This window comes from Alternaria novae-zelandiae, assembly GCF_023758075.1.
Source record: "Alternaria novae-zelandiae strain BMP 2774 chromosome Unknown scaffold_1, whole genome shotgun sequence".
NCBI lineage: Eukaryota > Fungi > Ascomycota > Dothideomycetes > Pleosporales > Pleosporaceae > Alternaria > Alternaria novae-zelandiae.
This window is the reverse complement of record NW_026056961.1, coordinates 1,879,731-1,896,354: the sequence shown is the minus strand read 5'-3', so window position 1 is coordinate 1,896,354 and position 16,624 is coordinate 1,879,731. Positions and strand designations below refer to the sequence as shown.

The window sequence follows — 16,624 nt, the reverse complement described above, 5'->3', positions numbered from 1 at the left end:
AGAGCACTTCGTCACATGTGACGGTACGAAGGTGGCGGAAAGGACCAAAAACAATCAGTGACATGAGGAATCACGCTTCGTTCATGACACTGGTTTCCAACAAACAGATATCGAATTACAACATATTTATTAGCCAAGGGTATCAAACTATTCTGTTTACCCAAAAAATGGAGAGTCGTAATGGACATGCCGCCCTCATTACCCAAGTACCCGACCCAGGTCAGACGCCGATGCCCAATGCTTGACATTACTGATGCATTGCCTCCACACTCTCACGTCCGCAGCCTTTAATCGACGATAACGCCCTTAGCGCCAAACCTCTTATGGCCGTAGTCATTCTCATCTTCGTCACCGTCCCAGTGGACGGCCTTGCGCGCAGGTTTGTGAATGCGCACGCACCACAGGAAGTAGTCCTCTAGCGGTAGCAAATTCAAGAGCACCCTGTTGCCAGTCCATGCAAGTCCACAGACCATGGCGCCAGCTACGGCATCGAGAATGAAGTGGTTCGCGGTAGCAACAATGGCGACCAGGATGATAGCAGGGTATGCGACACCCAAGAAGATGCAGAGCATGCGGCGGGCCGATGGAAGACGCATACGCAGACCCATGGTGAGAGCAACGGTGCGGGATCGGTTGTGCTGAGGAGCAAGAGGAATCGACATGATGGTCAGGCCGATGAGAAGCGAGTACCCGAAATGGAGGGAAGGCATGGCAGCGTATTGGTTGCAGAATTTGTTTTGCGTCCACACGCTGCTTTCGCCCTCGGCGCCGTGAACAGTATCGACGAAACCGAAGCTACGCGCCTCCTTGCCTACGGAGCCGGGAACCTCGGGGTCTGAGAGCAGACGCGGCGGCATGCATGGCCAGAGGGTGAAAACGATGAATGCAATCAGATTGCAAGTGGCCATCGTTCTGCGCCTGGCAGCATACAGCATTGGTCCTGCAGGGCTGCCATCTGCCTCGCCCATCGGCTTGTTGTGGAGGGGAAGATCGATTCGGTTGCGCGTTGTGGTGTAGTAGAAGAGCCATACCAGGAACAGGATTGTGCCTGGAATATGGATGAAGGAGTATGTACGGTTCGTCCAGTGGAGGAGGAAGGGGTGCTTCAGGAACCACGCTTGAACGTCGAGTTCAAGGAAGATGTGCAGTTTCTGTTCGAGGTGGATGATTTGGAGGGCGTGGCGGCGAGCGACGTTAACAGTGCCTTCGACCATGGTTACTGCGGAGAATGCGCGACCTAGTTGGTACACCTGAAGAGAGTCAGCATCTCTGCAGAGAAGATGTATAGTACTCGCGCGTTCGCTTACCCAGTAGATAAGCGCCCAATACCAGGCCTCCACAAGGAAGGGAAACTTCTTCAGCAAGCGACTGAGGAAGTAATCCTGGAACCTCTTGGTATTCGGGCTCATGACCTCCTTCTTCATACCCAGGACTACCACCTCTCGTTTCCTCCATTTGGGTTCCTCGTCGACATTGGCGAGAAGCGACGCGCTCGACGACGGACTAGATCGACCGGAATCTGGGGAACTTGACCGTGGCGAGTTTTGGTATACTCTCCGCCGACCAATAAGGCGGTATTCGGTGTTTCGATTTACCCAGGTACCTCCGAAGAGCAGGGTGACTACCACGAGTGGTTCTATGAAGGCTCCTGCGCCCATGGTGGGGGACTACGCGCGAGGCGGCGGTATATAGGTGGTATAGGCGGTCGGGCGATGTTTGAGCAATAGTATGCTTCCCGGGGGTTCAACTCCAATACGATAACCCAGAGGAACTGGGTATATTTGTAGGGATGGCGGTAGTGTTTGGCTAGCCGGTCGATCCGGGAATCTATGCGCGGAGGTCCTGACGCAGCACTGTATCGTACCTTCTGCTTTGGCTTGCGAAAGGTAGAGGTGAGGAACTCGTGGGTGTTTCAAGAACAAAAATGTTAGCTATGACAAGCCCAGAAGTCTTCGCATCAAGGAACAGGCAAGAAGACTGGCCGATGCCGAGGACTACATCCTACACTAGAGGCAGGGCGCATGGCGCGTAGTGAAGTCAGCGGAACGCACGGCATGCGCAGAGTGACTAAACAGCCACAGCAGCCACGGACAGGGCAGCGGACGTTCGGACGAAGCTGCGCTGCCATGGCATTTGGTGCGGCGTGGCCCTGCTGGGTGCAGAAGGAGCCGGCCTTCCGATGTGACTGCTTGCTTAGTGTCGCGTGCTCGCACATCATTTGCTACATGTTGCGTCATTGACATTTCAGAGTTTTGACAGCAATGCTCGGTCCCAAGTACTTATCGCGCCCGCGGACGTCAAGAATGCGTCCAACAGCAAGATTCCGTCCCAGTGGTAATGCGCGCATCATGGGTGAGGATTGACGCCTTCGCGCGGCGGAGTCCTGTTGGTTGCGAAATATCGTGGTCGGTCTCACATGAACACGCGACTGTCGTCCATAGGCTTAGCTTCCGCCCAGTACCGGCACTAAGCCGCTTTGGTAGATGCGCATAATCTTCGATTTCGATCAAGATAATCTCCCGTAGTGGGTACGGAGTCTCGCGTCTTGCCGGTGCCGATACGCTTACGCGCGAGTACGAGGTACGAGAATGCATTGGCACTCATCGTTTCTAAACTGCACAATCTTCACCGCAGCTGCGTGGTGTATAGTCCACGGTCTCGACGAATCATCCACACCTAAGCATCCTGCCGCCTCCATCTGCCCCCGGATGCTCCGTACACTGTTGAAACAGTTTCTTTGTATAGCGTTCACGTATAGAACTCTACCGCCATCATGCTGCACGGCCTCGCTCAGCACACCTGCATCGTTCTTATAGGGTTCTCCCAAACTATAGCAGTGAATTAGACCTGGGCATCACCCAGGTCTCCTTGCGACTCACCTTGCGTCAGCATTGACCAGGAGTTTGCGGAAACCATATTGGAAAACATGAGCGCATGAAAAGACCCGCACAGAGAACATAGGCACCCAACACCCTTCGTAAAATGTACCATCCTTACATATCAACGAGAACCGGAGAATAGTGTCTACTAGCCCCTCGACATTTCAGCAACAACACCGGCCTACTAGAGAGGCCTAGGTACACTCCCAGCCCAGTTTGATCAGGCCACGGGGGAGTACTTTTGAACAGTCAATGTGGGTTCTCAAGTCAAAAGCAAATCAGTTCAAGTGCTGACAGAATTTCATTGTCTCACTCTCAGCTTCCACTACTCTTTACTCTTCCTTTTCCACGGCCCGATCTACTAAGAAAAGAGCGGCTCAGCAATCGGGCAACGTCCACTCATCGGTCTCCTGATCTCTCCGTTCCACCATCATCTAATCGCAGTAGTAGCCGAAGCTGAGATAATCCTCAAATCCATTGGGGTTCGAGAAGCAAGCCGCCACGCCAGTGTCGATCCTAAGGTTGCCGCCGTTGGTCTGCGACTGGTTGGGGCCGGTGTAAAGCGTAAGATGGCACCCAGGAGACGTGACCAACATCTGGATGGACCCGCGGGGTCCTTTGCGCATTGTTAGAGCATGATGCCACGTCAATGATGTCCGGAGCTTACCTGGGAAGTTTCCCTTCACCACAGCGGGGTTGAGGTCGTAGTTCTCTTCGAAACCTTGGCAGCCGGGATGGTCGAAGGAGTTGAAGCGGATTCGGCCATTGGCGGCTGCGAGGGGAAGGAGGGGAAGAAGGGCGTAGAGGAACTGCATTCTACTTATTGGTGCTGGTGTGAAGGGTGGTTGTGTTGAGGCTGGGTAGCTTGATGCTTGGTGTTGGAGGGGAGGAAGATGAGGTTTTATACCTGAGTGCTGTTTTCAGATCCAAGTCGGGATCTTCATGGTTCTTCTCACAGTGCAGCAGCATGCGTTAGCAATACGACACCATCTGATGATTACCTTGTTCGTGGTAGCTGGAAGCTGAGGACATTGTGCATCTTCAAGGACCGATGCGGTGTAACTTTCTAAAGTCGTCAAAGTAATCTGTTTCGCGTCGTACAACTTACTCATAGCAGCGATCTGAATACGGATGCTCTCCTTAGGTCAGCTCTATCCAGACGTAGGTCTTCCTGTTTGAGGATGATGGTATCGGTTGCTTGTTGCTGGATACCTCGTTTGGGGGAAATGGGGTGTACAGGTAATGAACTGCAGGAACTGATAAAAACTGCTTTCTTGGTCAGCTTCCTAGCTCGTCGTAGCAGGCTTACTGGTTGACGTAGTTAGTCATTCGCGGTCAACGTTGCGTGTAGATACACCAATCAGGCGTAGACCTGTATATTAAGCATGACATTAGCATTTACTGCTCCTGTCTTCATGTTGCACACAGTGCGCAAGATAGGAAACATTCTACGTTAGCATATCGTATTGAACTGCACGTAAGCGAGCGGCGCGTCCCATCGCCTTCGCTCGCCTCGCTGATCTCAACCCGCAATGGCTCAACACAGCGCTCAACGTCGAACATACGGTGTCAGATGTGACATTCTGATATTATTTAATTTAATGAGAGCCGGACTAGGGTGTAGTCCGTCTTGACCACCACTCTGAGACGAACGCTGGCCCACCAGAGACGCCCGAGTACCATGCAATGCATGGCGAACATGATGTACAGCGAATGTATCGGCTGCGATACGCAATGAAGCGACGAGTCTTTCCAATTTGCAAAAATGCCAAACACAAAAAGAGACCAGCGTTAGCTGTGGGTAGGAGACGCATGGTTACAATAATCCCGAGTTTCCTTGACGCCTCGCTGAACAGAACAAAATAGTAAGGGAAGGTATAGTGGTAACAGTATATGGACAGGCCAAATTGGCGGACAAAGGAAATGTGTGTAGTCATCAACGGTGATAACTGGTGGCGCTGATGGGACTCTCAGCACGCGACGCTGTTGAACGGTGCGGTCTCTTGGAGGTCCTCGACAAGGTCATCCACGTTGGGGAGGTAACGTCCCAGCATGTTCTGCTTCTCCTCTTGCGACCGATAGTGCTTTCTGGTCGCACCTCCGCCATCGTCGCCAGTCGCAGTGCTTCCCCGCCGCTCGAAAGCATTGGTCAGCTTGCTAGGACTCCGATGCGGGCCAGAACCTGGGATCTCGGGCATGAGGTAGAAGTATAGGAATTCCAGCAGCTTGACTTTGACGTTTTGTGTAGTCTCTTCGTCCTTGAACAGGCTGGTCACGGTGAGCAGGCCGTCCATATGCTCAAACACTCGGGTGTTCTGTGGTGTCGCAAGAAGCGCGGTGACTAGGACGAGGAGGGCTTGGGATTGGATGGCGGGGCAGTTGTAGGGGTCGAGCAGGTCGAGCAGAACGTTCATGTAAACTTCGCGACCGAAGATGATGCGCGATGGCGGGTGCAGCAGGAGAAGACCCTGGATGTTCGATAACGAGGAGAGGATGAGGATGTCGTTTTGGCCATCTATCGGTAGTTGGTTAGCTGGTGTTCGGCATTTTCTAGTCGGGCCTCTTACCCTTACTGCTTCCCATGCCCAGCAGTCGATCCAGACAGTCGGCTACCCGTGTTACAACTATAATTGTTAGTATATACTCGCATTGTTGGAAGTACCCAACTCACCATTCCACTCGAATCCCTCTTGCAGCCGAAAGAACTCGCGAAAGGCAAGATCGTCTGATAACTGCCCCAGCTTCTTCGGCGTTGGTTGTTGTTGATCTCCCAAATTGAGCGCAGAGGCGTTCCGTCGGTGACCCGGTGGTGAGTTTCGTGGCTTGCCGCTTGAAAGACATATTTGCGCCAACATGCCCTCGATCTGGCGCAACCCTTTGCGAATCTTCTGCGTATCCTTGGACGCTATGTTGTCGAATGCGAGGGAGAGTAGAGCCTCCATTGTGAAATTGATCTGAATTTACCGGTGCAAAAACAGTAGCGACGGCTCTATCAACCAGAGTTAATATATGCTGCGACTAAGGATGCAGTCCAGATGTTGTTGAGATCAAGCGTTGGAGGTGCAGAAGGCGGTAGGGGAAGGCGGGAGGGGGGGTTACATACATGCAGCTAAGAGGTCTAAAGTGCGGAGTAAGCAATATTCTACGCCTGTGTGGGCCGCAAGATTCAGGCTTGGACCTTCTTGAGCTGGCCGACAGTTGGCGTGGGAGAGCCTGGTGGCATCGATAAACACCCGCCGTTGCCATGGAAATCGCGACCCACCGGCGGCGGTTCGAGCCGTGCACTACTAGCCTGGCCAGGGAAGCACTACCACAACTCAACACCTCATCTTGCGCGACACCCTTACCTTGTCGACAACCGTTTACTACACCCTTGAATATGCCCATAGTTTCTGCTAGCAAAATGACAGCGGCATCGTGACGGGCAACGTGCGGTCAAAGCCACTGAGAACTCTGCACCGGCTTGGTCCCGCAGGTGCAACTACGTCATTCGCGACTCGCATTCCCAAGGCCACTACTCGCCATGCGTGGAATGCCTCGCACATCTGAATGAGAGTAAGGCTGTTGCCATGTCGCTCGCAAGGGGTGACGAATACGAGCATGCGTGAAATGACCGAATCACAGCCTTGCTTGTCACGATGTTTCTGTTCACCGGATCTTGGCAGCACCCCAACTATGCCCTTATGGCTGACCGCGGCCACTTCATCGCGAAGATCAGAGCTTCGCAGTACAAGCCTCCGACGCCAAAACTCTTTCCCGCAGTTTCATGCACACCTCCGCAAGAAACTGCCGTGGTGGCTTGCGTCCCGAAGTCTGTCAGAGACTCAGCCGCTCAGCCTTGTGCGCCAGGCACCATCTACCTTATAACTCGCGATGGCTCCAATGATTGAATTGTGGTGAACTTCCGACTACGGATTCGCGATTACACCCACCAAGCCACCCTTAACATCAACTTTTCGTTTCCCCATTATGGCAGTAAACTCATACTTTTGGACAAACGCGAACATGTTCATTGCCGTTATTCGTTTTGCCCTGTTCTCACCCGCGATAATTTACTGGGTCGCCGCGGCAGACCACCACGAGTTGATCAGGATTAATCCCGAACTTCACGACGGTATCTACGGCACGTCCATGCTAGCTGGCGAAAGGCTTGCGGACAAATGGGGCATAATCTTATGGATCTGGAACCTGGCCTGTTGGTGGCCTGCGCTGGTATGCTTCCCTCCACTGAACTTACCTTTCACGATTGTCGACACTACGATCACCGTCTTTCTGGCGATGGCTACAAACTACCAGGTTGGATACATACCTCTTAATCTGAAAGCTTGTCATGACAAAGCGGGCCTCGAATTGCAGCGACCCGCTGGCACGAATGAGAGCTTTTTTGCTGCTGCCGGAAGACTCAACGAGACAACGGCGAGTTCGACTGCCATGTGCTTGGAATTTGTGAAAGAGGCACAATATGGTGTTGCGCTAACGTAAGCCGTATATTCGTGGATAGATGGGTCTTGCTGACTACCACAGCTTTTTCTACGCCCTCGTGTCGTTCATCGGTGTCCTTGCGTTCCCCGGTGCTATTTTAGAGATTAGAAAGAACGACGATTCCATTCTCGACATGGTAAAAGAAATCCTTAAAATGCACCGGGGCTGCTTCGCTTGCATGTTCAAGTGGCCAGCGCTCTTGGTCTATGGCGTTTTGGTCTACACCCCGATTTTGTTCTTCCGTTATCTACCGATGGACTTCAAAGCCCCGGTGCGATCAGTCCGTCGGTACGTCACGAAGGCTACGATAGGGGCGGAGCAAAAGATCGAAATGATGTTGACGGAGCGCATAAAGCACGCGAGTAACAGCGGTGATACTGTTCTACCGTGTCAAGGTAGTGGTGGTACTCAAAACGAGCTTTCGCGATTTCTGGCTGTCTACGACATGTTGATCATGGTCGCCAAAGATCTGCACTACACCGATATCGCCAGCCTATCATCCGTCTCAAAATCAGTCCGCGAATCAGTCCTACCTTCGAACGATGTCTCAAGCCGAATTGGTATCTTCAGGCGCTACACGTGCGGCCCTGGCGAGAAGAACACTTGTTGGACCTGCACGAATCAGATATGTGACGGGTGTGAAGAGTATTCTTTTATGCCACATGCGCCTGCACTTCACCATCTCGAGAATTGCGTCCCATACTGCGCATCGTGCTACCATACACACATCGTTCGCAATTCTCGCAATCGTAGAAGTCGAGCATACGGAAACCCGACCTGCGACTGCGTAAAGCGCAATTCTATTCGACAACCAAGAGCGTTTTGGAGAGTTTTCAACAGACACGCGTACTACACGGAGATGAGTCTATCTCAGACTACTACGCGACTCTGTCGTATTTGCAGTCAGTTGGACAGTACAGAGCTCGCCGTGCGCAAGGCAGAAAGCGCGATGAGGTTGCTGAAGAAGGGATTGAAAAGCGATGGAGGAAGGTGGAAAACGTGCGCAGTCTTGGGATGTGGTAGAAGCCTTGGGAGTGGTCCCAGATACTGGGTATGTAAGCACTACAATTGCGGCAAAGAGTGCAAAAGTACTATTCACCCAGCATGGGGCAGCAAGACAGATGCCGGCGTTACTGGAGAGGCCATTGCCTAATGGATATACCTACGGTTATGCATCACTATATACTTCCGTCAATTATCTGTCGAAGTTTTTGTACAACATGGCGCAATGCTCTCTAACCTCGTTCAAAACAGGATACATGTCACAATACTAGGCATTCATTTGTGTGGGACATGTATTACATTATTGGTATAGTTCTATGACTGGACAATCAAATAGTACCACTATCTACAGCATCATCGCGGCAAAGACACCGGCTGCAAGAGCAGCAGCACCTCTACCAAGCTTGATAGCAGCACCAGTGTACTCAGCTGGGTCGCTGCTAGTGGGGCTGGGCATGCCCATGGTGCCATTGGGAGAAGTACCGTTGCCACCAACAATCTCAAAGTTCGCGCAAGTAATCCTCGTGGTGTTGCCAGTGTGCAAGACAAACGCCAATCCACCGAAGAATCCAGCACTGCCCTGCTCAACACTGAGGTACGGGTCGACAAAGCTAGTAGAGAAGCTTCCTTCCGTCATGATCTTGCCGCCGTGCTTGCCAGCCAAGTCACCAACCTGGCACGTCTCAGGCTGCGCGGAGTCGCACATGACGAGCTCACCGCGATTCGTGGGGTCCAAATGACCCATAGTTGCTGTGCAGTTTCCGTCGGAGGGGACGGGCATGGCGTGGATGTGCCATGCAAATGGGCCGAATTGCGCTTGGTCGGGCAGGTTGGTCAGGTCCACGGTGAAGTTGACACCACCTGCACCACCCACAGCTTGAATGGAACCAGAGATAGTGCTGCCAACGAAGGGGTTGTATTGCACCTCTGGCATGGTGGCGCGGTAGGTCGCAGAAGGTTGGTTGGAAGACGCTGTCGCAGTACCCTCGAGACCACCGGTCTCTCCTGGGAGGTAGCCAGGCGCAGGCGGGAGGGGAGAGACGATGGCTCCCTGGATTGTGTCGACGCCAGTGAATGGAGTGGCGGTTGGAGTGGCGGGAATGACACCAGACTTTGCGGTTGCGAGGACGACAGGTGCAGGAGCACCCTCTTGGACCTGCTCCTGGGCGTATGCCAGAGCGCCAAAGGCGAGAAGGGAGAAAGACTTGGACAGCATCTTGTAGTTTGGCGATTGGTGTCTGAGGAGCGAAGGTGTTGAAGATGCAGGTGCTTGACTGCAGGTGACAGAGACTACCCTTTCGTCTCTTATACCAATTCAATGATCAACACACGCCTCGTCAGGCATGCAAACAATACGTTAGCCCTCCTCCCAATAGACGCCCCTGAGCTTGTCACCAAGGTGACATCAGTAACTGTCATATCCTTCGCTTCCTCCACCAACAACACCCATCTCATGGACGCCTCCAGCCGAGCTAACACGGCTCATTCCTCCGCCGCAACAACAGAGCCATCATGCCCTCGCGTGCGCATTCCAGCCGCCTCGATGCATCCAACAAGCCCCATCTGTGCTGTGCCAACGGATAAATCGTGCCGTTAGCTGCTCGTCGCTTGCCTCGCGGGAATACGCAGCTATTGCCAGTCATGAGATTGGCGAAAGCTTGAAACGCAGCGGAGTCTGCAGCGAAACCTTGCAAACAAGCCTTTTACAGGCCAGCGAACGTTCGGAAATTCGCCCGGTCCGCATTAGCGCTGTCTGGGGTGCATTGCAGGACCGTGCCTGACATCAGCATGTGGAGAGACTGGCAGAGATGGTCGTCTTGGTCCGAGATGGCGGGTCGTCGAGCGTGATGTCAAGACTCGATGGATGCGGGGTGCTAAGCGAAGTATGACAACGCCGCGCGCTAGGAGTCAATACTGTCGCTCCGCGGTGACTAGAATGGAGGTGACGCGTAGATGTAGAAGAAAGGGCAATTAGACGTTTTGGCGAGATGAGGTGTGCCTGCTTCCTTGGTTTGTTGGCCGTGTCGCAGCGGCATGTCAGGGCGTGCGGCCTGCGACTTAGCATGGAGAAGCGGCGCAACGGGTACCTTACTTCGAGTGTATACCGTGTATTTGAGGAGAAATGCAAGCTGTCGGTGGCTTGTTCGATGATATCCGGCTGATTGGACACGACACTTCTGGGATAACACGATCGCGCCTTCCTGGAGATTCATTAACGATAACCTGCTACCTCATCATTCTGGGAGCAGAATGGAGCAATACTTCAGACGAAGTATACTGCAAGCAATCCGAAACTGGTTATGAAAGTTAGTGACGAATAGAGATGATCGTGGAGTTCGTTGGGAATGCGGCCCTCTTGGAGCACGATTGTCAGCGGCAATGAGCAACTATCTCAGACGCACAAAGACTCCAGAGCTCGTGAGCCGGGCTTGATGAGCTTTGTGTTCTAGGTTGCCTGTTTGGCGACGCGAGGGGCCAGAAACATCTTATAGTCGTAGTACAGATGTGTGTACATCATAACCTGCTCAAAAGGGCTCTTCGCCTCATTAGTGCCTTCTAGAGGACTTACAGCAGCGACAAACATGTGATGCTAGATTTGTGCTACTCAAATATGACTCGATATCCAATGCTGTAGGTCAATAAGAGGTTGGTGAGACTAGAAAAGCAGAGCGTAATGTTGTTTCCGACTCGCGACTTGCGACGACTGGAGGGATTTCAAATCGCGCGAGCTGTACAAGCCCGATCCGCGGAGCCCGGTTCGACATGTACGTCTCGCGCTGATGATGCAAGATTTGAGGATCTTATGAAGAAGGATATAAAGACTGTTCATGTTCATTGTCGAGACCGACGTGGCGTTGCAACTGATGCGCGTAAAACCCACCTCGCCTTAGCGTGTCGTGGTCGCGGCTTCCCTCCTCGACACCTCTGATCCCCAACCAGGACATTATCACCAACGCTCTGTGGTGACCTCTGTCAGAGCATCTATCAAGGTTGTGCCGCTCGCAACTTGCTTGATCTCAATGATGCCAATGCGATGCGATACGCCCCTCCACCGATGGATTTGCGATCCCGACAGCGGCACTGCCCCCTGTCGCGAACCTTCATCGCCGGATGGAGCTATGACCACCACAACGGGGTCCTGCGAGTACGAGCAACCCCAGGTACCATGAGCATTCGCTGTTTCGCTCCGTATACAGCTTAAAGGTATTTCTCATTTGCTCTGCAAATGGTTCCTGAAAGCGAGTCTCCTCATACCGGAAGGTCAGTCCACCTGGGTACCATTGGCGGAGCAATACGCCGCAGGCCTAGCAAGCAATGAATCTCGATTGAAGGCCACCGACCAATCCAGAAAGATAGAGGCATTGAAGCACGCAATCTGCATCCAATGCAGTATACATGCTTCGTGAGCATCGTAGTAACAAGTGGGGTTGCACATTATGACGGCGGGGTTGAGCAGGTATGAGGTAAGACGCTTGTCAGGGAAGAACGTGCGACGCCTCAAGGGCTTTCAGCTCGAACGACATCTATTCGCTGCTTGAACTGCTTGATACAACAGAAGAAACGGCGTTCTCATCATTTTTAACAACATGTCCGACTACAGCGATTATTGTTGCAAAAGGCGAACGATTCAACAACTCCCAGTCCCCGCTCGGAGGGGTCACAATGCCATACTCAACTCCAACTACCTAGACGATATCGTTGATGCGATTGGTACTTGGAGCTGCCAGCGCATTCTCATAGTGCACTCGAAGGCGCTTCATGAGAACACGGATATCGTCGAGATGCTGAAAGAAAAATTGGGCTCGTTTGTTGTAGGGACAAAGTCGGGGGTGGGTGATCACTCTCCATACGAAGACGTACTGGAGATCGCAAGACTATTCCACGAAAAGAACGCGGACTGTCTGATCAGTATAGGAAGTAGCAGCTACTCGGATGCAAGCAAGATCGCTCGCTTGATGCTTGCGAATCTCGCTCCAGATTACCTCACGGTAGAGGCCATGGAATCCTTGGTAGACCAAGAGAAGGGAAGTGCAGTTGATCTGAAGGACCCAACGACAAAACTCATCCTCGTACCGACGAGTCTATCCGCAAGCGAGTGGAACAACAACTCATCTGCAACGAACCCCAAAACAAAAAAGAAGCAGCATTTCGCAAGTGAGCGTGCAGCACCAGACCTCATCCTTCTGGATCCTGAAGTAGCGTCCACATCGCCTCGGAAGTTGTGGGTGTCGAGCGGGATGCGCGCGATAGATAATTGCGTCGAAACGGTATGTACTACCCTTGGAGTTTCGCTAGGTAGAGACTGTATTGACACTGTGTCATCAACAGATGCTCAACGATGAGTGCACCAGAGACCTCTTTCTCATCCCTTCCATATTTAATGGGCGGATTCAGTCATCGTGTATCTCGTGTGTGTTGCGGGAGTCGTGAGTGGCTCGTCGTTGATGGGTCATCGCGGTACCATGGGATGGGATGGGATGAGTGCACCAGAGAAGTTTTCCACTATATGGAAGATGCGCTTGCAGTCCTACTGAAAGGGCTGAGAAACTACAAAACCGGCGAAAGTGACAGCATCCGATCCGAGCTGCTCGATGGAATCGGAAATTGTCAGATAGGGTCCAGGAACGCGATGATGGGTCTCATCCTGTGGAGCATTCCGATGGGACTTTCGCACGCCATTGGACATCAGCTGGGAAGCGTATGCGACGTTGTGCACGGCGTCACGTCTTGCCGAGTACGCTGAATGAAGTGGGTGTTACGGAGCAAGAGGACATTGAGAAAGTAGCGGAGCGCACCATGACTGACGTGTTCGGAGCGATGGAAGGTATCGGCGGGAAGGAGGATGTGCTGGCTATCTTGGCTTCAGCAAAAGCCCAAGGCACCGAGGATGGAGGGCTGGAAGGAGGCGCACCGATGTAGAACACGATCTAAGTAGAACAATCGTAATACTCGCTTATACCAGCTGCGCTCTCGACTTGCCCTTGGGGAAATAATGCAACCGCAAGTCACCCATCGGAAGCTTCTCAGACTTTGCTACATCTTCCATAATGACAGTCGCCAGCTCAGTAGGAAGCTGGCCAACGCCCCATCGCCTCATAGTCCTCCAAATCTCGTATATCCTGCTGCTTTCGTGCAGGAACTTTGTGGATCGACGGAACCAGCCAGCGGTCATGTGCTGAGCCACAGTGTACGAGCGGGCAAATCCCCACCTCTCCCAATCTTGCAGATCTTGCGCGGCCCATATGGGGAGTAGATCACTGGCCCTTGACAACGCTAGCGTTACCGGTGCCGTAGCTTTGTCCCAAGCAATGAGTTTGGGGGTTGATGATGAAGATGTGCGCGGTTGGGTAGAATGCGAGGATGGTGGATCCCACTGATCCACACAAATCGTCAACAGCGCATCATCCAGAATCCAATACAGACTCTCGCGTTGACTGTGTAGGAACCGCTCCAGTCCAACGTCGTTGTGTCGCAGAACATTAACACCCCAATCCACCAGTAAACATGCCGCCTCTGCCCACGATGCTGGCGCGACGTCCACCAGCTTGTGCACGGTCGCGGCAAATTCGCGAGTACGATAGAAGAGCATTTGGTATATTTGCGGGATGACAGTCAGACCATGAAGATCGGCTAGGGTAGTGATGTTCATGGATCGGATGGCAAGGTCCATGGTGTAGGTGGGGTGGTGAGACCCGCGGTCCCATGGTCGCAAAGTAGGGACGCGGAATTGTCCATCTTGCGGCAAGGGATCAGAGCCTAGACGTGGCGGAACCTTGGATTCGGGAGGTAGATTTAGCGCAGGCATCATGGTGACCATCACAGCTACAAGGCAGGCCAGAGTGATGTAGGAGCGATGATTGTGGATGCTGTTGGTCGCGGCCTTATACCAAGTGAGCTGAGCCGAGCTGAGCTGAGGTTGTTTCGTTGAGAAGCGGGGTACACAGCCCCTTTGAGCTAAGGGAGTGCAAGGAAACCTATGGGATAACGATTCAGAAAGCGTGCCTGAGTGTGAAAGGGTCCCTCACGTGGAAGGGCGGCTCCTGCCCATTCGGCACGCTAGCGCTCTCCGACGCCGGACAGCCGGCGGCTCTGGACGCGTACGCCTCAACACACATCGACCCTTCTTCATACAGCCCTTCGATAATCGTGTGTTATTCGACCATCCGCGCCATTCATAAGTTCGCGAGGCCCTTCTCAACAGAGTCAAAGGGTTCAATTGCGCATTCTTGCCCGTATACCCATGTTATATGCTCCGGTCTAGCCCGTTATGGGCGTCGATCATCGCCCGCGATGACAATGGTAAACCATACGAACCACCAGTTCCGCATGTCGAGAGAAGAATGCGGTCGACAACAGAGCTTCAAAGCATCTTAGTGGATGTATCGAGCGGGTAAAGTATCACCATGTAATGCAAACCCTCATTCTGGGCTCAATACATCGAATATATCTCATCATGATCAAGACGTAGTCTGTGGCACTATGTTCCCTTCATGCGATATCATCAATGCTTCCTGCTTGATGTGAGAGCTCATCCGTCAGTATAAGAAGGTGACTTCCCCATTCTAACATAGCAGCAACCAACATCTTTACATCCTCAAGATTCAGAGTTTCTTCTCTAACATCTTTTTCTCATCCTTCATTCTGACCTAAGGGTCAAGCAACATACAAGATGATGAAGTCCTCTTCCATCATCACCATGTTCTTCTTCTCCTTCGGTGCGGTCTTCGCCGCTGTCGTCCCCCCTTTCGTCACCTCTGCCGCATCCGAAATCTTTGCCACACCTGGCCCCCGTTCCGAACCTCTCTGTGCGCCTCTCGGTGACAGCACTGCCCCGGAGCCATCCTCCAACGCTCTCTCAGCTTTCACAGATGACGAGAAGTACGACGAGTTGGCCTTGACGGCCCCGATCCCTGCCGGCTACACTGCCACCATGAAAAACGCAAACTGTGCCTTCTCGTCCAACAGGTACATGCTGTACGTTCAACTGGACTCATACGACCCGGAGGCTTGCGCCGAACTCTGCAACAACCATGAAGGCTGCGACTCCTGTAAGTTGTACCCTTTGGCATGATATTATCATACAGCAAAGCTAATCATCTTCCTCTATGTAGTCAACATCTACATCCAGCGCAGTCCGTCCCAGATTCCCGGACCTGCTTGCCCCAACCCTAATCCCATTGCCGTCGCCCAATGTGCCCTCTACTCCCTGCCGGAGGACGCATCTTCTTGCACAAACTTCGGTCAGCACATTGGCCCCGCCGATGCCAACGGTGAGGCCTTCAAAACGGCTATGCGTAGCTCCAATGGTACGTTCTTCTCCTATACATCTACGTACCAGCTCAAAACTAATCAGTGTACGCAGCATACAACAAGATCGCTGTCAAGGAAGTCACCGTGACTGTCACCACTACCCACCACATGCACACGACCTTCACCAGGCTTGTCTCAAGGAGTGATATCTCACGGAGAGACATCGCCACTACTATTGACAATGGTGATCGAACAATCAACATGACTACTACTGTCACACACACTCGTTCTGCAAAGTCCAAGTCTGTGGCTGCTGGAACCCCGGCTGGTGTTGTCACTGTCACTCGGTCGGCAAACCCTGCGTCCCACGTTGGTACGGTCACTGTTACCCGTTCGGCAAACCCCACTGCATATGCTGGTACTACAACTGTTACTCGGACCAGGTCCCAGAGCGCAGGCGCAACGCCCTCCCCGTTCCAGTCTGTCATCTACACAACCGTCACATCCTACTACGACAAGCGCGCCGAGCCGTACACTGCGCCTGCCGAATACGTCACCGTCACTGTGGAAGGAGAACCTACATACGTTGACACTACGACCACGACCATCATCAACACGTCTGGCGTAGTGACCGTAACTACCACTATCCCCAACACCCTATCCGCAGAGACCACGACCATCACCGTTGATGACGCTGAGACACCTACCTACGCTGACAAGCGCAGCCTGGGCCCTGCTGTCACGGCTGAGCCAATGCTCACCATCACGATTGACGAGAACTACGTGTACACTGGTCCTACGGATGTGCCTATGAAGACCTATACTATCTACCCAGACCACTAGAGTGAGTAGTAGGGGTGCATCTGACTTTCTTGTGCTTTGGAAATTCGCTGGACTTAGCGCGGAGTCTGGCGTTAACAAGAGAATTGGATTTTGACTGTGCGGGCTGATGGTGTCTTGACTGCTTGCGCTGTAGACATAACTAGCTAATGATAACAACCCGTAAAACA

The 16,624-nt window shown here is 52.7% G+C and overlaps 7 protein-coding genes across 7 annotated transcripts; 2 read left to right on the top strand and 5 right to left on the bottom strand.

Annotated features, from left to right (window-relative positions):
* Window positions 1-287: 287 nt before the first annotated feature.
* Window positions 288-1,658, bottom strand: J4E88_000607 (uncharacterized protein; the record flags this gene model as incomplete). Its single annotated transcript, XM_049394281.1, has 2 exons — window positions 288-1,250; window positions 1,308-1,658. 2 exons carry the CDS (start codon window positions 1,656-1,658, stop codon window positions 288-290), a joined length of 1,314 nt encoding a protein of 437 aa, XP_049260110.1.
* Window positions 1,659-3,313: 1,655 nt separating this feature from the next.
* J4E88_000606 (uncharacterized protein) lies at window positions 3,314-3,694 on the bottom strand (the record flags this gene model as incomplete). Its single annotated transcript, XM_049394280.1, has 2 exons — window positions 3,314-3,495; window positions 3,547-3,694. 2 exons carry the CDS (start codon window positions 3,692-3,694, stop codon window positions 3,314-3,316), a joined length of 330 nt encoding a protein of 109 aa, XP_049260109.1.
* Window positions 3,695-4,849: 1,155 nt separating this feature from the next.
* On the bottom strand, window positions 4,850-5,821 carry J4E88_000605 (uncharacterized protein; the record flags this gene model as incomplete). Its single annotated transcript, XM_049394279.1, has 3 exons — window positions 4,850-5,394; window positions 5,447-5,503; window positions 5,551-5,821. 3 exons carry the CDS (start codon window positions 5,819-5,821, stop codon window positions 4,850-4,852), a joined length of 873 nt encoding a protein of 290 aa, XP_049260108.1.
* Window positions 5,822-6,884: 1,063 nt separating this feature from the next.
* Window positions 6,885-8,514, top strand: J4E88_000604 (uncharacterized protein; the record flags this gene model as incomplete). Its single annotated transcript, XM_049394278.1, has 5 exons — window positions 6,885-7,357; window positions 7,404-7,875; window positions 8,115-8,360; window positions 8,406-8,412; window positions 8,465-8,514. The coding sequence occupies 5 exons, from the start codon at window positions 6,885-6,887 to the stop codon at window positions 8,512-8,514; spliced, it is 1,248 nt and encodes a 415-aa protein (XP_049260107.1).
* A 195-nt stretch (window positions 8,515-8,709) lies between these two features.
* J4E88_000603 (uncharacterized protein) lies at window positions 8,710-9,579 on the bottom strand (the record flags this gene model as incomplete). Its single annotated transcript, XM_049394277.1, has 1 exon — window positions 8,710-9,579. The coding sequence occupies one exon, from the start codon at window positions 9,577-9,579 to the stop codon at window positions 8,710-8,712; it is 870 nt and encodes a 289-aa protein (XP_049260106.1).
* A 3,738-nt stretch (window positions 9,580-13,317) lies between these two features.
* Window positions 13,318-14,034, bottom strand: J4E88_000602 (uncharacterized protein; the record flags this gene model as incomplete). Its single annotated transcript, XM_049394276.1, has 1 exon — window positions 13,318-14,034. The coding sequence occupies one exon, from the start codon at window positions 14,032-14,034 to the stop codon at window positions 13,318-13,320; it is 717 nt and encodes a 238-aa protein (XP_049260105.1).
* A 1,026-nt stretch (window positions 14,035-15,060) lies between these two features.
* On the top strand, window positions 15,061-16,457 carry J4E88_000601 (uncharacterized protein; the record flags this gene model as incomplete). The annotated part of the gene is made up of 3 exons (XM_049394275.1): window positions 15,061-15,412; window positions 15,476-15,670; window positions 15,718-16,457. 3 exons carry the CDS (start codon window positions 15,061-15,063, stop codon window positions 16,455-16,457), a joined length of 1,287 nt encoding a protein of 428 aa, XP_049260104.1.
* Window positions 16,458-16,624: the final 167 nt, after the last annotated feature.